Raw genomic sequence first — 22,884 nt, 5'->3', positions numbered from 1 at the left:
TAGACATTTTAGTTTAAATAAATATGCTGTTTTATTGTAACCATTTTTTGTTTTTATCATGCTCATGAAATATATGTGTGAGAGGGTGGGGGGCTTCGTAAACACATTAAAACTTTTACAGTGTTTTTATTTCAATTAGTACTCAACCACTAACGTAAATAAGCAACGTAAGAATAAGTTCAGAATCATCTCCCCTTGAAGTTGAGAAAAATATGCAATTACGCTTACAAGATGAAGAAGATTTTGTAAAACCTACACAGTTCTGTTCCATTTATGAAAACTGCACACGGATGCCAGTAAAAAAAGAAACCAATGTAAATAAAATTAACTATGAAATATTTGGGGGTTACAACACAAAATCATAGATAATGGTTATTTGGGGTTTATGACACAACATCATAGATAATGGTTATTTGGGAGTTATAGCACAAAATCATAGATAATGGTTATACCAGTATCTGTTTCTATTTTGTTTATAATAATCGTTCAATATATATTTATATTTACAGTAGAAAAAATCGTTCCATGTAACTTCATTGAGTGCCTTTTACACTGAAATTCCCGACGCCCTTTGATGCTTTGCATCAACACTTATCTTGTAACTTACTGTTTTTAAACCAAATCAAAGCGTATATTGTATGAAGGTGAGTGCGTTGCTAACATTGTCTAAGTACTATTCTTGACTTAGACAAGAAGCTCAAAAAAGTGTTGTTACACAAGTTAACGTGCATTTAACAGTAACTTATTTATCCGTCTTAGATAAGTTAAGTTTGTTGTTTTGGTTATGTATTGTTTTTTCTTTGGGTTATGAATTGTTTTGTATTATTACTAAACGTTTAACACGTTTAATGAATTCTAAAGGAAGTTTATGTTTAACCCTCGTATACTTCAAACATACATTCGTTGTACGCAATATGTTTGAATATTACGTTATACTATAATTATTATTATTATTATACACTTGGTATAACTTAATTTTAGTTGCTGTCTTTTTGTTATGCTTATGTTTATTTTTGAATTGAAATGTTCATCGTTAGACTTCATTAAACAACACCAAATTGTCCGCTTATATACATGAAATCGTCCTTCTGCACATGTTCTCGTTTTTATATATTTTTGAAATAAGTCCAAAACAATCAACATGTTTTCAAATATAAACGATGGTAGTATACTTGGACGTGCTCGGATTGTCTTCAAATTGAATGTAAAAGGAAAAGAATAGTGTAACAATGCAATATGCATTCGGATTGATATAACATAATTAAATGGTTATATAATATATGTTTAAATGCATCATCACAAGCGCCTAAACATATAGAGAAAGTGGTTGAACCGGTTTAATTTTAATTGTCTGACATTGTCCAATCGTATTTTGATAACGTCTGAAACGTGAAGCCTATTCATTTTTGTTCACTTTTATATACGGTAGCTGCATTTTGAAAGAATGTTTATTATAGAGACATGCTATGTATCGATCTGATGTGTGCAATTGTGATATACCATCTTATGTATCAAAACTATGTATTCTAGCACTTTTGAAAGAATTGATTTTACTTATTATACAGAATTGTTTATCCTTAGTTATATACAATATATCTTTTAAATGCAGTTTCTTAAATAAGTGTATGCAAGCATTATGTATACTTATATAACTTCATTTGTTTCAAATTATATCAAACCACATATTTAACAAAACATAATTGACTACATTTATAATTATATAATTTAACATTCACGGTATCGAAAGACAGAGAAAGAAAAACTGTTCGTTTCTACCTTTTCGGCATTTCTTCATGTTCAACATCTTTTAATTTTATATGTTTGTTAGTTTTTTATATTTGTTTATAAAATTATTATAATAACTTGCTCTTGAGGTAAACCACTCAAATTCTATAATAACAAGTAATTAAGGATAAGAGTAACTTGTCCTTTAGTCGAACAGGTTAACAGTGGACTTCTATAAAAGCAAGCTACTTGTTCAAAGCTGGGGCTCAGTTGATAGCTTATAGTATCAAATCTAATGAATCTGTCTTTCCAATAACTGTCTGGTTACCAGCTCAATTTCATTGAAACATATTGGATTCTAACCAATGAGTCGATCAGTATTCGCCCTTAAGCCGAAAGCATATTTGCACTTTGAACTTACTAAAGTATCCATTTTTGGATTGAAAACAATTCAAAATTAGCATCACAGTTAAAGGTTAAGCTTGTGTTCTCAATTTCCGTTTAACTACTGGCTGAATCTTGCACACACTTTCACAGTTTAATGATCTTCTTGTGTAGATGGTCCTACAGAAACGAATTTTGATTGTAACTGTTGTTATACTTATTAGATTATTAATATGTAGCATTGGTTACAACACAGAAAAGTTTAAAAATACAATAATAAAACACTTTATGATTCTTTTTGTTTTTGTGCCAAGTGATAATAAAACCAACTAAATTAATTAAAATAGTTAATCAAGTTCCTCAATCGAATAATTCCTTTGTCTGAAAATCATCAGAACATTTATTAAAAACACTAGAACTTATTATGTTTGAGTTGCGACGAGAAGACTGACACAAACATAGCCATGCAGACCTCCATAGTCATTTCAGTATAGCCCCTTTACTTCGTTTTTTTTCTAATAATATTGCTTTATTTTTCGCCTCGTAAATCTTTCATAATATACCAGCACAAGTTGTTGTCAACACATCTTCCATATAAGCCACACTCTGGGAAAACTGGGCTTAATGCATTTGCAGTCCACACAGACTAATCAGTGACGACACGTTTCACCTTAACTGGATTTTCGCTAACAAGAGACTTCCTTTTAACAAAAAAATACAATAACAGCGGAAAGTGTCGTTCCTGATCAGCCTGTGCGGAGAATAATCTGGGACGACACTTACGCACATTTTTATTTTATGCTTTCCGGTGGTTTATAGAGCAATATCAGTGAATTAAAACTGATAATTTCACTGTTTCAAACAGTGAAAATTATTGATAATTTTCATTGTTTACTGTGAAATGACGTCAATTTTTGACGAAATGACGTCATTATCCAAGCGAAATTCTTTGGTTAAGCCCCGGTAAAACTCTAAAACAATGTATATAAACTGTAAAAAAAAAAGCATAAAATAAAAAGAAAATTTGTTGGATTCGGTGGAATATCGATTTCAATTCACTCGTGATCATTGAAAAAATATATTTTCTATGATCACTCGTGAATTAAAATCGATAATCCACCGAATCCAACAAATATCCTCTATGTGATTCCCAGTTTTGCCAGAGCACGGCTCATTTAAGGCTTTGGTTGAAGTTGTACAGCAAACACAATAATGTTAAAGTATTTATTATCACATAATATTTCTACATCCAATATTCTGTGTGATCAATGATGACATATGTACACACAATTTCCGTCTCTCAAAGAACAATTCTCAGTGGTATAATAAGACTTTTCTGAAATGGTTAAAAGCTTGAAGATGAATATGCTAAATATTTTATGAATCCAAAATGGTCATAAAAAAATCTAAATATGAAAAATTTGCACATTTAACTGAATTCGGATTTTAAATATAGTTTTTTATTGATATATACTGCCTTTCATGTTGAATGTTTTTATAATTAATTAAAACATGTTATATTTAATACTATATATTCATGTAATGTATATCTTGAAAACTATATATAATATCTTATATAACTTAAATCATTTACAATGTATACATATATTCCTTCTATAACGATGTTACATTCTGAGACAAAATCAACTTGTATGGCAAACCAACATTCTCATATATCAATTATAATCGTGTTTTATGTTTATCTGTAATCGCTATATTTCTTGACTTTATTTGATACAATATAATAAAGAGAATGTTAACAGTTGTCAGAAGTATCAAACCACGACCATTTCGAACATATACCTTACTCCTGACACTTGAAACAACAGCTTAGTTACCTGGTATTCTACCATTTCCAAATAGATGTGTTACCTAGTAACATGTGAAATATAAATTATATCAAGTACGAAACATATTCACAGTGCAGGTGCAGATGTAATCCAACCTAAAATGTACAACGTTTTGATGAAAATGACAGTTTTTCTATAACTGAATGACGAAATATGTTGTATTACTAAATATGATAAAGGATTCAATTCATTAACATGATTGGTCACTATAAATGTACCAGTTATACGCTTCAATTTCAAAATAAAACACAAATAAAAATAATATGTGGTACATCGATTTTGTTTCACCACTTTCTTACAACCTATTCTGTTTGTCACCAAATAAAGAACATGGTCTGCATAAATTGTCCAATGAACATTTTTTATTTAATGAAATAATACAAATGTAACTACAGTTGTAGAAACCTCTGCATTATTTAATAATGATATGAATTAGCCATTTAATTTGATCACTAAATATTGTCCAGAAAAATGAACTTGTTGAACTCAGTGTAAATTGAATGTCAATAAACGTTGATAACATTACTGCATTTCAACATTTCTTGATGAATACATTAGCATCACATAACACAAAAATATGCACAACCAGTTATTATATTTTGTTTATTACACTATATATGCATTTTAACATGTAAACAAGGGCTGTTTGTAAAACATGCATGCCCCCCATAAGGGCTCTCCGTTGTAGTGACAGCCATTGTGTGAATATGTTTTTTGTCACTGTGACCTTGACCTTTGACCTAGACACCTGAAAATCAATCGGGGTCATCTGCCAGTTATGATCAATGTACCTATGAGGTTTCATGATCCTAGCCATAAGCTTTCTTGAGTTATCATCCGGACACCATTTTACTATTCCGGGTCACCCTTACCTTGACCTTTGACCTAGTGACCTGAAAATCAATAGGGGTCATCTGCTAGTCATGATCGATCTACCTATCAAGTTTCATGATCCTAGGAATTAGCGTTCTTCAGTTATCATACAGAAACCATTTTACTATTTCGGGTCACCTTGAACTTGACCTTTGACCTAGTGACCTCAAAATCGATAGGGGTCATCTGCGAGTCATGATCAATGTACCTATGAAGTTTCATGATCCTAGGCATAAGCGTTCTTGAGTTATCATCTGGAAACCATTTTACTATTTCGGGTCACCATGACCTTGACCTTTGACCTAGTGACCTCAAAATCAATAAGGGTCATCTACAAGTCATGATCAATGTACCTATGAAGTTTCATGATCGTAGCCATTAGCTTTCTTGAGATATCATCCGGAAACCATTTTACTATTTCAGGTCACCGTGACCTTGACCTTTGATATAGTGACCTGAAAATCAATAGGGGTCAACTGCGAGCCATGATCAATCTACCTATCAAATTTCATGATCCTAGGCATAAGCGTTCTTGAGTTATCATCCGGAAACCATTTTACTATTTCGGGTCACCGTGACCTTGACCTTTGACCTAGTGACTTCAAAATCAATAGGGGTCATCTGCCAGCCATTATCAATCTACCTACGAAGTTTCATGATCCTAGGCATAAGCGTTCTTGAGTTATCATCCGGAAACCCCCTGGTGGACAGACCGACCGACAGACCGACATGTGCAAAGCAATATACCCCCTCTTCTTCGAAGGGGGGCATAAAAATAAGCAACATATCCAAAATAGTAGCTAATATATTTAATTAAAATGAGAAAAACTTGTCAATTCTTTACATAACTGAAACTAATGTACTGTCATTCGATCTTATTGCTACACAATGACAGAATCTTATATGAGAGTTTAGCTATTATGTCACATTTTGTACATACATTTGTGTAAATAACCAAAGGACATCTCTTTTAGTACAATTTTATATGCAGTATATTTTTCATACCACATCAAAAGCTAAAATGTTCAAGAAGAAATAAACCCTAGTCTGTTAAAAAACAACATTAGTTTAAAAATCTGATTTATGGATTTGATATTAACTTATTAACTCAATTAAAATGTAATGACAAGAATTGCAAAATAAAGCTGAAACAAATATCTTCTGCGCTCACTGGCTATGTTCTTAAAATTTGACCAAAATCAAATGATCTATTAAATGCATCATCTTACACCAGTAAACAAACCGGCCCGCCGGATACCATCGGACATAAAATGGACAAGACCATATAACAAATAGTCTCTTATCAAATTCATAATAAAATGAAAATAACCAATCTTCATATGAGAAAGAATGGAACCAACCCTGCTGGGTTCAAATTCTGAACACTGCTTCCTTAGTCAGGGTAATAACTGTTGGACGAACATCAATAACCTCAACATCTGAACAACACAGATAATGGGTTTAGTGTGCGACTGACGCACAAAACTGATATTTGTAACCATTTTGGGTTAACATGCACTAATGTTACTGTTGAAGTGAAACTTCCAAAGAATTGAAATGCAGTTTTGTGCAAAGCATACTAGGGGTATACATGTACAAACATGTACCGGTATAAACAACTAGTGACTTTATTTTATATGCAAGACCTATCTAGGCAAAAATTTCCTTGGAAATGAGTTATTTAACAATTTTGAATGCCTTCATTAAGCATTCTCTGAGAAAAGTCTTCAAAGCACATTTCATACTTTGTGTCAATATATCACATCAACTCTGTAACAAACATGACCACAATGCTTTTCAACTTCACTGAAGCATGTGGCCTTAATCATGTCTCACTTCCCAAGCAGAGGAATATTTGTAGATGGACACGTCAGAAGTGAGGACACCTTGCAAGTGTCCAAAGTTGTACAAACATTACTTGAAATTAGATTCAGAAAATCAAATTTAATTTCTGTTATTTATAAAAACTTTCTCAAAATATTCTGAAAAATGTAAACATAAAATCATCTTAATGGTCTAAATCAATGTGTATATAAATATTTATATTAGAAATATTGGTACAAATTTAAAGCGACAAAAATATAAATTCATCATAAGTAAAACAATGAACTCTTTTCAAGTCATTTCAAGTAATGTTTCCTGTCCAGGCAATGATTAAATTGTTAACGAAAACACACAAATATTCCAGCCAGGAAAAAGAACTTGCGAAAGAATGTCCAGTCCAGGTCCTGTATTTTTATGCATCATGAGCCGGGCCCTGCATGAAAGAAGGTTAATGCCTACAACCTACAATAGGAAACAGTTATAACGCACCACCACTTAACATTGTTCGGTAGCTTTTCAATTAGGTCTTTCAGCCATGCTTTTGCTAACAGGATTTTTTTTTCCAAATATTTTCTAGCAATATTTGTTTATTATCGAAAATCACAGGGTTGGTCATATTGCATCAGAAAGATTTAGTTTTCAACAATTTCGGAAACAATTGGATCAATTCAGTACGATTTTGACTGCGTAATAAGTCTTACAAGAGATGTCCTTCAATTGACTATAATTCATTTTGTAAACAGAATAGCTTCACTTGTCTGTAGTTGATTGTGTAAACAGAATAACTTCATTTGACTGTAATTGATTTTGTGAACAGAATACCTTCATTGTCTGTAATTAATTATGTAAACAGAATAACTTAACTGTCTGTAATTGATTTTGTAAACAGAATAACTTCAGTGACTTGAATTCATTGTGTAAACTGAACAATTTCAATTTAGAGTCATTGTTTTATAACAGAACAACTTCAGTTGACTGTGATTGATTCAGTAAACAGAACAACTTGTTTTGCATTTGGGATTTTTTGTATTTAATTTCTCTCGGCAATAAAGAAGATTAAACATTTCAAATGTCAAAACGTTTCTCAACACGTATGGACTGCAAGCAGTGTATAGAGGAATTACTATTTTGACTCGTAAAATAAACTTTCAAATATTTCTTTCTTTTCAATATTGATAAAATCTGTATTTTATAACTAATAATCAATGACAATCAATTGCTATAATTATCATTCATGAATATTAAAGTGATGAATCATTTCAACTAAAAAAATGTTCACAAAATGACATAAATTATATTGTCAAAAAATGTACACATCAATTTCTTACATTCTCTACTTTGAAAATCACAGATATTTATACAATTTTTTACACTATTACAAAACATGTCCAATAATGATTCTATATGTATACTAACCACAATTCTAAGAAATAACATTTAAAATACGTAATAATGGCCAATAATTGTTCTAGAATAAAATAATTATACAAGATAAATATGGGTCAAAAACAATAGCACTGTAACATACAAAACATGAGATGTACATACAAAAATATTGGTACAAATTAAGTAGTACAAAAATAATTATTTCATTATAAAATTGCATGACAACCTCTGTATACATAAGTTAGACATTTTTAACAGACTCTATTTTGTTCTATTTTCCTTTTGCTTGCTTCCTACTTTTTTTTGGATTGTTTCTTTTGCTCTTTTTCTCTTGTTTTTGCCATTTTTTCCATTTGCTTCCTTTCTTTTTCTTGCTGTTTTTTCTCCTTTTCAAGGACCGTTCTCAGTTCTTTGAGCCTCTTCTTGAGGTAATCTCTGTCTTTAGCACTCGTGACCCCCATAGCCTTTTAAAACAAACATTGTAATTTATAATGTAGCTAACTGGTGATGTTAAAAAAGTATGCTACCAATGCCAGCTAAAGGGATTCCATTTGAAATATTTGCAGATCAAACACTAAAAGTCTTGCTGAACTCTGGCAGGAAAAAAACAAACAGCATTGAGTCATACGTCCATTTGCTTCACCACACAGACTTGCACACAAACAAATGTAATAACTAACCTTCAACTTGTTTGCGTCCAAGGTAGCAAGTTGGGCCCCGTTGATTCCCCTCTCTGTAAAAATCTCAGTGAAGCGTTCCATCTCGATGCCTATTAGCCAGTGTTTTACATTCTCCACTGTCCAGTCATTGATCTGACCCGCACCGAACTGGTTCAGGCCGCCAGACTGGGACACTGAGTCCTGCGGAAAGAAAAAGGTACTGGTTACATTAAAACATGCATTAAAATGGAGACTATGAAAAAAAGACTTAAACCACCCAACCAAAGGGATGTGAAAACAGAATGCACAGGCTAATCTGAGTAGACATTTGATGCACACGATTGAGTCATCTTTTCCTGTGACAGGCAATGAATTACAATGAAAGTCGTGTACCTCGTTACCGGGGATCCCTGAGAACTGGTATGATCTGGCCGACTCCGTCTCGCCTACCATGTAGCCCGATGAGGAGTCACTGTTGATACTAGCACCTGCAGAGCAAACACATGTAAAATGTCTAATCAAATATGATTGGTTTTCTGCACATGTTTTGTAACTGAACTTCCATTCATTTAGTTGACTATACTATACTACATATACATATATACTATACTCTAATGTATTTTATAGACGATGTTCAAGATTAACCTACAGACAAACATATTTTGAAAACATGGACATAAGTTATAACGTTAAGTCAGAATAACGTAGGAACAAACATTGGCTTGTGACTTAAGTAGCCAATACTAATATCCCGATTATGTTATTTAACACAGGTCTTACATAAAAGTTTCGAGTCCTTTGCCTTAGTAGCAACATTGAACGGTACGAAAGATCATTAATGCACAAATGTGAAAATCATTAAACCGTTTTCAATGAGGAAATCAGCAAAACAATCAGACACACTGCATATTCTAGCACATTTTCATAGCAACTTTTTAATGTTTTAAATAATGCTGGTTGAGTAAGATAAAAATGAATGTTGTTTTTTTAACAAAACTTTACTGGTTGAGTCTGTTGAAAAACATGCATTATCAAACTGAGTTAATGTAATTAAAACCTTAGCAATAGTAATGCTGTTGAAGATCTACACAGCAAAATAGTGGTGGACGTGCACATAGATACATGTTAGATTCTAGGCAACCAAAACACATTGGTTTATGTTCCAAATGAAGTAATCCAAACATTCAGGATAGAAAGACATGGATCACTGGCATAGCTCAGTCCATGCTGGCCAACTCACTTTTACAATGATCATTCTAGCACACAATCACCGTGATATTACAATTTGATAGCGGGTACAGTGATTGCACTTGAACAATGTTATAATTGGAATTTACACAAATTCATTAATTGAAAAAAACAACACTGAAAGTGAACATACATATATGCTTTTAATGCTTTTAATGCTCTTAATTCGGGAAAATGCGAGTGATTAGTGCTAATTATTGTTTACATCAAGGCTACGCAACTAGGCAAATCTATTTGAAAATGCTAATACACAATAGTTGGAGATTGCATATATTCATCACAAAAACATTAAAACTTCTATTTCAAAACAAGATTATTTCATATTACAATCATTGACTATTTACATTAAAAATGTACTTTTTTTGTATTAATGAAATATTGCTGTTATAGTTTTCGAAAGTTAATCTATATTTGTCAAATTTCTAAGGGAGAATAACGCAAACCTGCTAGTTTGATTTTTCGGGGAATATAGGAAATAGCATACTTTTCTATCAGGTAAATAATCGTTTCAAAATCATTAACAGTGTATCGTGGCCCTTATGTGCAATCCAAACCACTTAAAACTCAGTCAAGGCTGACAATTAAGGGACACAATATGGTAAATAAGACCCAGTGGTTGCAAAATAAGGAGTTTAGGAATGGGTATCGGAAATAACGATGCAAACAAAATGGTAATGGTCATGCTAAGGAATGCAGGAATTTGTAACCTTAGGTGAAAAAATATGTGCCAAGAACATGGATGCTAATGCACAACTTGCAACAAATATTTTTGTTACCGATTTTTGGTCTTGGAGCGGATGCTATGGAATTAGAAAATAAAGATCACCTTAAAAACATGAATATTATGAGTCTGTTAATAACAAACACTGGATAAATTGTCCCATATGATACATGTACTGGCATACGTTTTCACACACAATTAATATAAATGCATGCAGTTTTAATATGGAGCAAAGTTAAATAGTTAAAATCATGCTTTTCAAACTGTTAGCATACACAAATCTGGGTAAAATCTATTTTGAAATATGTTGAACCAAAAAATTGTAAACAAAATTGCAAATCCCTCATACATTTTTTAGAATTAAAAAAAAGGCATACAAAAAAGTTCAAAGTATGTTGTTAGTTGTTTAAAAAAAGTAAAACTCCTGGCCACAAAACAAATACCCTTGTTAGCATCTTCCTGTCATTTCTATCCATTATTTTGTCTTGTAGAAAGCATGCAGCAAATGCTATTAGTACAACTGTATGTTAGATAATGATTTCCCCACTGAACTGCTTGACAACAAATCTAGGGGCAATAACTTGAGATAAGCAAGGGCAATAACTCTTTAATTATCAAAACAATCACGGGAATAACTCTTCAGTATGGAAGATGTTATGTTAGTTGAAATGTTTCTTTTAGACAATCTTCCAATAAAGTACACAGAAAAAGTGCAATAAACCTTCTTACCATCAAAATCTAGTCCTGTATCAAGTTTGCGTTTGGAAATAAGAGTTATGCCCCCTTCGCTTGAGGGGACATCATCAGAGTTAATTCCCCTGGCAGAAATAAGTGTAATGCCACCTCCTTTGTCACGATCGCTGCTACCAAATTTGAAAGGCAGTTTTGGTAAAAGCCCTGTATGAAATAACTGCGTGTTAGTAATAGAACATGTTAGCATAATAATGATAACATTGACAGGAAAGAACAAGCATTTACAAAATTCATGTACTTATTAATAAAATCAAATAGTAATAATCTTTTTGCATATGACCAGAATCCTTCAAATCGTCCTCCTATATATCCTTGGACCTCTAACATGTTGTTGTAAAGACAAACATTCTAAAAAGTTGAAATGCTTTTTCTTTCTGATTAATAAAGCATAAAACATATATAAGACATGTACACTCATGTCAACACGATGCACAAAATGTCCATCTACTGTACATCCTACAATTACCATAACCAAAGCTTTTCCAGTTTTCTTCATGATTTTTTTATATTTACATGTATATCCTAAATATAACAAGAACATGTCACAGCAGTGACAAATATTGTCATATATATTAAGAAGTCATCTTAAAAGCTTTGAAATAATGACATTTTTATAGATATGAATTAATATTGTAAAATAAAAGAGTATCAACAAGGCTGCACTGACATCTAGCAATGAACGAACAAAGTCTCCTTGATGCAGTATCACAGGCAAGGTATCAAATATCAAAGTCTAAAGTACAGGAATTGGATTCAAAGAAAAGAAAGCCTCGTTCTGGGAAAATGGGGCTTAATGCATGTACGTAAAGTGTCATACCAGATTAGCCTGTCTGCACAGGCTATTAGTGAAGACACTTTCCACCAAGATTGGATTTTGAAAAGAAGATTCTGCTTTTAACCCTTTGCATGCTGGGAAATTTGTCGTCTGCTAAAATGTTGTCTGCAGAATTTCTAAAATTAGCATTTTCTTCGATTTTTTTCAAAGAATACTATCAGAATAGCAAACAGTTTGGATCCTGATGAGATGCCACATTCTGTGATGTCTCATCTGGATCCAAACTGTTTGCAAAGGCCTTCAAAATTCGGCTCCAGCACTGAAAGAGTTAAACAACTCCATCAAGCAGATAGCTTCTTGCCTGATAATTCTTTGCGCACATGCTAATCTTGTATGATTCTTTGCGCACGTGCTTAAGCCCCATTTTACAAGAGCACGGCTAAAGTATTTGTACCATGCAGCTCTACTACCATGCAGGCAGACACAACATTTACAATAAGTTTCAACAATTGCATGATGGCCATCATGTGTCTACTTAACTAATCACACAGGACATCCATGCAGACACAATTCCCTGACAATCTTAAAAGTGTACAGTTAAGTCCTAAAAGTTGTAATGAAACTTCTGTGCATAATTAAAGGGCCATATCGATGGCAAGTCCCAAAAAACATAAACAGTTATAGAATAAAAATATAATAAAAAAGCCTAAAAAATTTTCTGTGTGCCTCTTATGGAATTTGAACTCAGGTCTACATAGTTTGCCTACTTCAAATAGATGTTTGCTACACTACAGTCATATTATCGATAGTTTGCATGCATATACCGGTACCACAAATAAATGTAGTTTCATTTATAATTTTATTACTACTAATGATTTTTCTGTGCCAGAAAAAAAAGTTTCTGGGGACAACTTTTTAAGACTATTAAAAATATATGGGTATTTTAGCATTAATAAAAATTACACTTAAATGTAAAGCAAACATTTTATAAAAATAATAAAAATCTGATGTAACCGATATGCCTCTTTAATGTCATGCCTGAGCAATATCAACATAATTGAACATTTAATAGAAATAATGTAGGTAAGTATGAAAAAGCATTCCGAACAGTAGAAAATTGGACTCTTAATTAATAAAAACATTAAAACCTTACTGAATTTCTTATGCGTTTTCCAAAAACGTGTTTTGTGAAGAGGGTATACTGTAACTTGATACAGAAATCGATAGTGTATTATACAAATTCAGTGAAGCTACATAATAGATTTTGTATAATATATTTCTAGTTGATGTGACTATTCATTTATAAGACAATTTATGCATATTGAAATATCGTAATAGCTAAGAAATATCTACATAAACATGAATTGATATTTGCTTCTTTTTTCTATGTTTCATTTGAGTAAAACATACAAAAATTGAATATTTACTTTATGGAAACCAGATCGAAAAACAGTGGCAACACAAAAATTTATTCCAACATCTGTTGGTCACAAATGGCTGAATTATAACCATAGGTTAACCATACTTTTTATTTTGAATAATACCCCTTACAACATTAAACCCCTTCAATGAAACATTCCAAGTGAAAACCCTACAATAGAAAATTCAACAACACCCCTTCCATGGAAAATTCAAAGACAAAACCCTTCCATGGAAAATTCAATGACAAAATCCTTCAATTGAAAATTCAAATACAAATCCCTACAATGGGAAATTCAATGACAATCTCCTGCAATAGAAAACTCAATGACAAACCCCTACAATGGAAATCTCAGGGCAAAACCCTACGATGGGAAATTCAATGACAAACCCCTGCAATCGAAAACTCAATGACAAACCCTTTCCATGGCAAATTCAATGACAAACCCACCTTTAGATTTTTTGGCTGAAGATTCAGACCCAGTTGTTTCCACGGTGCCGCTTGTATCCGTAGAAACAGAATCCAACCCGGGAATCTCGGAATTTTTGTTGCGAAAGTTTGGTTGTGAGGGATCATATGAGCGCTGTGATATCGTCGAGGACGACTCTGAGCCGCTGTTTAATCTGCCAATCGAAAGGAAAGATTAATTTCCATCTACCTATTAGAAAATGGTATGCTTTCTACCAATCAATAGGTTTATGTTTTCACTGCCAATCAGAAGAAGGGATATTTTTATCTACCTTTCAGCTGATGACACATACCCTGTTAATAGTATCAGAGGAATGGTATTTTTAACCTACCAATCAGAAGAGAGTAAATTTACATAAAGTTTGAAAATTAATGTTGTTACCGCAGGAAAACTAGGATCAGGAAATTTGTGATTCTTATTACAGCAACTAGAAAGATTAACCTACAACAAAGTAGTGACAGATTTAGACAGTTATCACCAAAGTAGCAGGCCAAGGAAACAGGATAAGCAAACAACAACAACAGCAAACAGAATCCTTGTTTTTCATACAAACTATTTTGCTAATTAAAATGTTCCTAACTCTCTACATATTATTCTAATGGTGGTTAAGACAAGTACAAAACAGCAACTAGCCCAAACACTTGCAAACTCAATCATCAAAACATCTCTGTAATGTAGTAATGATATAAGATATAAAAAAAAACACAAGCATTCCAATAACTGACAACCAAAAAACATAAACATTAAGCATTTAGAATCGTGGAAAAGCAGAGTTATAAGCAGTGGTGCAATTGCGCAAGGAAGGTAATTCCTAGGTAATAGAAATTTGGCCAAAAAGAGATGCTAGAAACAAGCAGTTTTTTACATGTGAAAACATAATGGGTGCTGATCACCCTTTCAAATTCCATGTATTTGACAAGAAAATAGTATTCCATCAATTTTAAAAGATAACACAATAAACCTGTACTTGAAAGTTCAGTTATAAATTACTTCATCAATAGTACGCATGTTAATGTGAATTTATATTCTGTTTTCAACAAAATTAAACTAAAAAAAAATATAGGCATGCTCTTAACATGCGCGCCTCATTCTGGGAAAACTGGATTTTGTAAAGATCCTAAAAATGACAAAAAAATCCTAGAAGCAGTAAACTGTAATTCCTGATTAGCCTGTGCAGTCTGCACATACTTATCTTGAACGACACGTTACGCACATGGCTTAAACCCAGTTTTCCCAAAACTTGGCTCATATATTAACTTCCTCCTGACAGCTATCAATTACCTGTCTCTGGGCGTGTCCCAGTCATCAGACAGACCATTGGGATCAGTCGGTTCCACGGGTGGTGGGGGAGGGGCGGGGACTGTGTTAGAGGTGGGAGGAGCCTGGACATTGTCATAACCAGCACTAAAAGCATCTTGGTCAGAGCTTATAGATGTGGGTGCATGGTCAGATGGGGCAGGTTTTGAAATATCAAGGGATGGATCACTTTTTTTCACAGTGTTGTCGCTGAAAAGCATGGAAGCACATAAAAACTAAAAAACACAAGCCAAACTAAGCCCCAATAGCACAATGAAACTCAACACAGCAAACATACAACTATAGTTGCTTTTTATCGTGTTTGGGACACCAAACTAAAAGTTTGATATCGCAAGCTTTACCTTATTTTCAAGGTTATAAATCCATTTCAAATTATTTTATCGCTCATATTCAGACTCAAACATTTCTCTGTTTAATAACTTATTACATGATTTATTATACTTAAGTGACATGACGACAAGTCTACATGAAATGTTGTTAGGTCAGTTCACAACTTTTCAAGATTATCAACATTTGGTAACATTTTAAGTTGTACTTTTGATGATTAAGCAAAAAGAAATAGAATTCTACAACTGGATATCCAAAAAAGTGAAGCAAATTTTCAGCAAAAAGCTTGCAACTAAATATACATCCATGATGTGGGGGAGATTGTTTATCATATAGTTTTCAAAACATTACAATACAAAGGAAGACAAATATATAGAAACAATTTCATACTATAAACACAATGGTGAAGGAAAACAGCATTTAAAACATATATGTTGTTACAATGGTACTTAAAAAAACTTATCCGTAGAGTGAATGTTTTTTCCTTAACCATATACGTCACGTTGACATTGAGGACATCATTCAGCTGGTTGACATTGAGGACATTATTCAGCTGGTTCACCAAACATTTGAACCTTTCTCAGCAACAATGGGGTTTAATGCATGTTCATAAAGAATCGTCCAAGTCTGCACATGCTTATAAGGGACAACACTTTCCGCTTTTAATGCATTTTTCTTTTAAAGGCAGTCTCTTCTTAACAAAAATCCAGTCAAGGCAGATAAATCCAGTCAAGGCAGATAAATCCAGTCAAGGCAGATAAGCCTGTGCTGATTGCACAGGCTAATCATGGACGGTACTTACGGTACATGCATTAAGTCTCGTTTTGCCAGAGGGTTGGCTCATTTACATGTGTATTAAATACAATCCAGCCCCAAGCTTACATATAAACTGCAAACCACAAAATTGGGACAAACTGTTAAATACAGCGAGACTGGCAAATGAGAACGCACATTCCTGGTCATATCATTTTTACTCAATTTTCAATAAATTGGTCTGTAGATTTATAATGCTCAATTTACTTAAATGGTAGATTTTTTTTATAGCTGTACTTTTAATCAAATCTGAATCAATCCAAATCATGCAATTATGTTTGTTTAAAACAAGCCTCACAAATAACTCTAAAACTAATGTCCCTGAAGACATGTACATTCTTTACGATAGTCTTTTCATTTGTGTCAATTTTGTTGACTTGAATACAGAAATAACCTTCTCATTATCAAATGTAATCCTTGATTAAAACAATCAAAGCACATAAAAACCACTATTTACATTTTTAGATGCAATATTTCTGTACGAATGTTTATATTCCTGCAGCTCAGTTTATAACATTGTTATCATAATAAAGAGTTGGTAAAAGAGCAAGAAAAAAAATATGTAAGAAATTATTCACTTTTTTTATGGATATATAAAGGTTGGTTCGAACATAAATAGTGTCAAAACATGTAGTGTATTAAATAAGCGTATTTATATTAATTTTTTTATATGTAAATCTTTATGTCAGTTTATTTTATTGTACTGTCCAAATAAGGATTGTGACATCAAAAAATCATGGTTAAAGTTTGGCCTTTTTTAATTTGGTGATAACTTTGTTTTTACTTTCAGAAAATCATTTCAAAGCATAACGTGCAATGTTATTCATAAGATCCACATTTAAATCTCTAAAGCATGGTTAGCCATAGAAAGGTTTACATCATGTAAAAGGTTGTCTGATTGGATAATAAGTCAAGAAAACCTTAGTACCACAGCAAATATAGCCAATAATAATCCAGGTAAGAAAACAGTTTAGGCAATACTAGCAAAACTTACGAATTCAAGTTCAAAATATATTCAGCAGTCCTATATAAGCAAAGAAAAAGCAACACAAAAAATATCATATTTAATAACAAGGATGAGATTAATGCACTAGAAAATACGTTTGTAAAAAATTAAGAACAAAGTCTTTTACTGTTGTATACTACAGTAAAAGATTTATTAATGTCTTTATTACAATGAACAAGTCTTTTAGCAATCAGAACCTCCAAATTATTAGAAATAGTTGTATATTAAATCTCAAAACAATCTTCCTTCGAAGATGAATTATACAAATTAATTTACTGGTTGTCAAAAAAGCAAACAAAGTAGTGTAAGTCACACCCTTGTACCACACTTCTTTAAAGTAAACTCTCTGACACGATCAGTTCCTGTGTATAGGTTTGAGCATGGAACTACTGTATCTCATATGGAAATATAGACCAGATATGACAGTTTTACACCCAACACTTTGCTTCATAATACAGGGATGGACATACAAAATGGGAAAGGGAAGCTAGTCTATGCATTTGAATGGTAGAGGCATTTTTGGTCCCCTATTACATGGAGTGAATATTGAAGTTTATGTATTCCATAATGTCAGATATAAAAGTAAAGGGTTTAAGCAATGGTTTTGGCAAAGAAAAAAATATTCAGCTATGGGTAGTCATAACTGCTTAGAATGTTTTCTTCCAAGCTAAGGCCTACCAAAAGCCCATGTTTCTTAAGTTACCAGCCATGACACTCCCTAAACAAATTGCCTTTGCTTCAAGAGTTACAGGCTTTGGTGTTATTCCCCTTGACAAGCGAGAGTTACTTGTCTTCGCTCAGTGAGCAAGAGTTTCAATCCTTTACTTGATGAGTCAACTTCAAGAGTTTCCTCCCTCAATAAGCAAGTCACTCCTCTTGGCTGGCAACAGTTACCCCCCTTGGTGGACAAAGAGTTAGAGCCCTTGATGAAGAAGAGTTACAGCCCCTACCTGTCATGTTTGCTCCACGTCTCCAGCCCACTCTCTGCCTTGCTCTGGATGGCTGCCTCAATCAACTCTTCACTGTCTTGTGACTGGTAGGGAGACAAGACATTACAAGTTGCTGTGATGTTTACAGTGAGCCACTTTCTGGGAAAACTGGGCTAAATGCATGTTAATTTTTGTCCCAGATCAGCCTGTGCAGTTCGCACAGGCAAATCTGTGTTCACACTTGCCATTTTATTGGAATTTTATTTTGTTTATAGGAAGTCTCTTTTGAGCAAAAATCTAGTAAAACTAGATAGGCAGAAAGTGTCATCCATGATTAGCCTTTGCAAACTGCACAGGCTAATCTAGGACGACACTGTAGGCACATGCATTAAGACCAGTTTTTCCAGAACGAGGTTCCCATAATCAGGCACTGACTTTTCTTAACATACCCAGACACCAAGAACTGAATCTCATCCAAGAAACAGACTTAGAGAGAGTCTCGATAAAGCAACACAGCTTAAATATATAGACTTTAACTGATTAATAATATTTAATACATTGCAGTCTCCCTCATTACCTTAGACCTCTGTTTGGTGGGAGGTCAAGTGTTACTCATAACCTTTGACCTCTGTTTGGTGAAAGGTCACGTCTGACTCATTACTTTTGACCTTTATTTGGTGGGAGGTTAAGTCTGACTCATTACCTTTGACCTCTGTTTGGTGGGAGGTCAAGTCTGACTCATTACCTTTGACCTCTGTTTGGTGGGAGGTCAAGTCTTACTCATTACCTTTGACCTCTGTTTGGTGGGAGGTCAAGTCTGACTGATTACCTTTGACCTCTGTTTGGTGGGAGGTCGTCTGGGAGAGTTGGCAGCTAGCTGTGCCTTGGCCTTACTGACAGACGTGTCCAGCAGCTTGGTGGGTGGCATCGAATTAAACATGGAGGCAGGGTCTACAGTCACAGTGTCTTCCACAGCTGAAAACACAACAGGGATATGAGTAACGCTATGCGAACACAAGGCTTAATGCAATTGCAAAAAGTGTCTTCCCAGATTAACCTGTGCAGTCTGCAAAGGATTTTCAAGGATGAAACTATACACTCAGACTGGATTTGTCTTTACAAGACGAAAAATTCCATAAAACCAGAAAGTGTCGCTTTGGATAAGCCTGTGCAACCTGCACAGGCTACTCTTGTATGACTCTTCATGCACTAGCATAGAGCCCCGTTTTGCAAGAGCAAGGCTCATATATTGTGTAAACCTCTGCTTAACTTCAACTGATTTAAATGTGGCAGCTAAAAGACAACATGGATATAAGGCGCTCTCTTGAAAAATGGGGCTCAAGGCATGTGAGTAAATGTCCATGATTAGCCTGTCAATACGCACTTTCTGCCTCAACTGGATTTTCGTTTACAAAACAATTTCTTTAAACATAAAATTCCATAAAAGCTGAAAGTGACCTCTCTGATTGCCTGATTAAGGCTTGTACGATTTTCTGAGATGTTTGCAGTAAAAGAAGTTAATATAAATACAAACATACAAAAATGACCACTCTTGGTGTATCTAAATACTCTCCCATGAAATAATTTAAAAATCTAGTAAGCAGTGGATATGATGTCTACCTAGAGATCAGGAGTTCAGGGGCATTCTTGAGACACTCAGTACTGGTTCTGTACAGGAAACAGACTCGCTAGTGTCTCAAAACCTTAGCCTATGATGCGATTTAACTTAAACAAGGGCTGTTTGTAAAACATGCATGCCCCCCATACGGGCTCTCAGTTCTAGTGACAGCCATTGTGTGAATATGTTTTTTGTCACAGTGACCTTGACCTTTGACCTTGTGACCTGAAAATCAATAGGGGTCATCTTCGAGTCATGATCAATGTACCTATGAAGTTTCATGATCCTAGCCATAAGCGTTCTTAAGTTATCATCAGGAAACCATTTTACTATTTCGGGTCACTGTGACCTTGGCCTAACACCTAGTGACCTGAAAATCAATAGGGGTTATCTGCCAGTCATGATCAATGTACCTATGAAGTTTCATGATCATAGGCATAAGCGTTCTTCAGTTATCATCCGGAAACCATTTGACTATTTCGGGTCACCGTGACTTTGACATAGTGACCTGAAAATCAATAGGGGTCATCTGCCAGTCATGATCAATGTACCTATGAAGTTTCATGATCCTAGCCATAAGCGTTCTTGAGTTATCATCTGGAAACTATTTTACAATTTCGGGTCACCTTGACCTTAACCTTTGACCTAGTGACCTGAAAATCAATAGGGGTCATCTGCAAGTCATGATCAATGTACCTATGAAGTTTCATGATCCTAGGCATTAGCGTTCTTGAGTTATCATCCGGAAACCATTTTACTATTTCGGGTCATCGTGACCTTGACCTTTGACCTAGTGACCTGAAAATCAATAGGGGTCATCTGCAAGTCATGATCAATCTACCTATCAAGTTTTATGATCCTAGGCCTAAGCGTTCTTGAGTTATCATCCGGAAATCATTTTACTATTTCGGGTCACCGTGACCTTGACCTTTGACCTTGTGACCTGAAAATCAATAGGGGTCATCTGCGAGTCATGATCAATCTACCTATCAAGTTTCATGATCCTAGGCATAAGGGTTCTTGAGTTATCATCCGGAAACCATTTTACTATTTCGGGTCACCGTGACCTTGACCTTTGACCTAGTGACCTCATAATCAATAGGGGTCATCTGCGAGTCATGATCAATGTACCTATGAAGTTTCATGATCATAGGCATAAGCGTTCTTCAGTTATCATCCGGAAACCATTTGACAATTTCGGGTCACCGTGACTTTGACATAGTGACCTGAAAATCAATAGGGGTCATCTGCCAGTCATGATCAATGTACCTATGAAGTTTCATGATCCTAGCCATAAGCGTTCTTGAGTTATCATCTGGAAACCATTTTACAATTTCGGGTCACCTTGACCTTTACCTTTGACCTAGTGACCTGAAAATCAATAGGGGTCATCTGCAAGTCATGATCAATGTACCTATGAAGTTTCATGATCCTAGGCATTAGCGTTCTTGAGTTATCATCCAGAAACCATTTTACTATTTCGGGTCATCGTGACCTTGACCTTTGACCTAGTGACCTGAAAATCAATAGGGGTCATCTGCAAGTCATGATCAATCTACCTATCAAGTTTCATGATCCTAGGCCTAAGCGTTCTTGAGTTATCATCCGGAAATCATTTTACTATTTCGGGTCATCGTGACCTTGACCTTTGACCTTGTGACCTGAAAATCAATAGGGGTCATCTGCGAGTCATGATCAATCTACCTATCAAGTTTCATGATCCTAGGCATAAGGGTTCTTGAGTTATCATCCGGAAACCATTTTACTATTTCGGGTCACCGTGACCTTGACCTTTGACCTAGTGACCTCATAATCAATAGGGGTCATCTGCGAGTCATGATCAATGTACCTATGAAGTTTCATGATCCTAGGCCCAAGCGTTCTTCAGTTATCATCCGGAAACCACCTGGTGGACGGACCGACAGACCGACATGTGCAAAGCAATATACCCCCTCTTCTTCAGAGGGGGACATAATAATAGGTAAAAACTAAACTAGTGGTTAAATCGTTTTTATGTCAATGTGTTATAGACATGGAAATGAGATATCCAAATATCAGATTATGTGACCTCTATGGCCATTAGATGATTCATGAAGCATGACAGGAACATACCTGGTGTGGGTGGTTCTGACAGGGACGACATCTCACTCTCTGAGGATATAGAGTCCTTGTCTTGAACTGGCCGCATGCCTGAGTCTACAAGTTTCAAAAATTGTGTCTTGTTTTGTGAAAGCTGGTCATAATGCATGTGCGTAAAGTGTCCTTCCAGATCAGCCTGTGCAGTCCGCACAGGCTAATCAGGGATGACACTTTCCGCTTTTATGGTATTTTTAGTTTCAAGGAAGTCCCTCCTTGCCGAAAATCAAGTTTAGGCGGAAAGTGTCGTCCCTGATCAGCCTGTGCGGAATGCACAGGCTAATCTGGGATGACACTACGCACATGCATTAAGCCCAATTTTCTCAGAACAAGACACATATGAAAATGTGAAAATGAACATGGCTCTGAGAAAACCGAGCCCAAGGCCAGTGTGTTTAGTGTCGTCCCAGATTACGAGCCCAAGGCCAGTGTGTTAAGTGTCGTCCCAGATTAAAGCCCAAGGCCAGTGTGTTAAGTGTCGTCCCAGATTAAAGCCCAAGGCAAGTGTGTTAAGTGTCGTCCCAGATTATGAGCCCAAGGCCAGTGTGTTAAGTGTTGTCCCAGATTATGAGCCCAAGACCAGTGTGTTAAGTGTTGTCCCAGATTACGAGCCCAAGGCCAGTGTGTTAAGTGTCGTCCCAGATTATGAGC

The 22,884-nt window shown here is 34.6% G+C and overlaps 1 protein-coding gene and 1 long non-coding RNA gene across 18 annotated transcripts in view; both read right to left on the bottom strand.

Annotated features, from left to right (window-relative positions):
- Nucleotides 1-3,319: 3,319 nt before the first annotated feature.
- On the bottom strand, nucleotides 3,320-5,768 carry LOC127848796 (uncharacterized). 2 transcript variants are annotated; one of them, XR_008034776.1, is made up of 3 exons: nucleotides 5,331-5,768; nucleotides 4,853-5,040; nucleotides 3,320-4,707 (listed from the first exon to the last, which is right to left on the bottom strand). It is a non-coding gene; the product is annotated as an uncharacterized LOC127848796 (long non-coding RNA). The 2 variants fall into 2 exon arrangements; XR_008034775.1 differs by having other exon boundaries at nucleotides 4,853-5,768.
- A 17-nt stretch (nucleotides 5,769-5,785) lies between these two features.
- Nucleotides 5,786-22,884, bottom strand: part of LOC127848793 (neurabin-1-like) — a 142,118-nt gene continuing 125,019 nt past the window's right edge. For 9 of the 16 annotated variants that reach the window (XM_052381417.1, XM_052381419.1, XM_052381420.1 and 6 more), the window contains 11 exons: nucleotides 22,210-22,293; nucleotides 19,309-19,454; nucleotides 18,501-18,583; nucleotides 17,539-17,568; nucleotides 15,369-15,593; nucleotides 14,069-14,241; nucleotides 11,400-11,567; nucleotides 10,726-10,749; nucleotides 9,095-9,189; nucleotides 8,723-8,902; nucleotides 5,786-8,506 (listed from right to left, as the gene is read on the bottom strand). In XM_052381417.1, the coding sequence (XP_052237377.1) occupies nucleotides 8,336-8,506; nucleotides 8,723-8,902; nucleotides 9,095-9,189; nucleotides 10,726-10,749; nucleotides 11,400-11,567; nucleotides 14,069-14,241; nucleotides 15,369-15,593; nucleotides 17,539-17,568; nucleotides 18,501-18,583; nucleotides 19,309-19,454; nucleotides 22,210-22,293 (1,379 nt within the window). In that variant the 3' untranslated portion in view covers nucleotides 5,786-8,335. The remainder of the gene's footprint in view (nucleotides 8,507-8,722; nucleotides 8,903-9,094; nucleotides 9,190-10,725; nucleotides 10,750-11,399; nucleotides 11,568-14,068; nucleotides 14,242-15,368; nucleotides 15,594-17,538; nucleotides 17,569-18,500; nucleotides 18,584-19,308; nucleotides 19,455-22,209; nucleotides 22,294-22,884) is intronic. The other 7 variants (XR_008034774.1, XM_052381410.1, XM_052381412.1 and 4 more) reach the window with 7 other exon arrangements.

Source organism: Dreissena polymorpha, chromosome 10 (assembly GCF_020536995.1).
Source record: "Dreissena polymorpha isolate Duluth1 chromosome 10, UMN_Dpol_1.0, whole genome shotgun sequence".
Taxonomy (NCBI): Eukaryota; Metazoa; Mollusca; class Bivalvia; order Myida; family Dreissenidae; genus Dreissena; species Dreissena polymorpha.
This window is presented reverse-complemented; position numbering and strand designations above follow the sequence as displayed.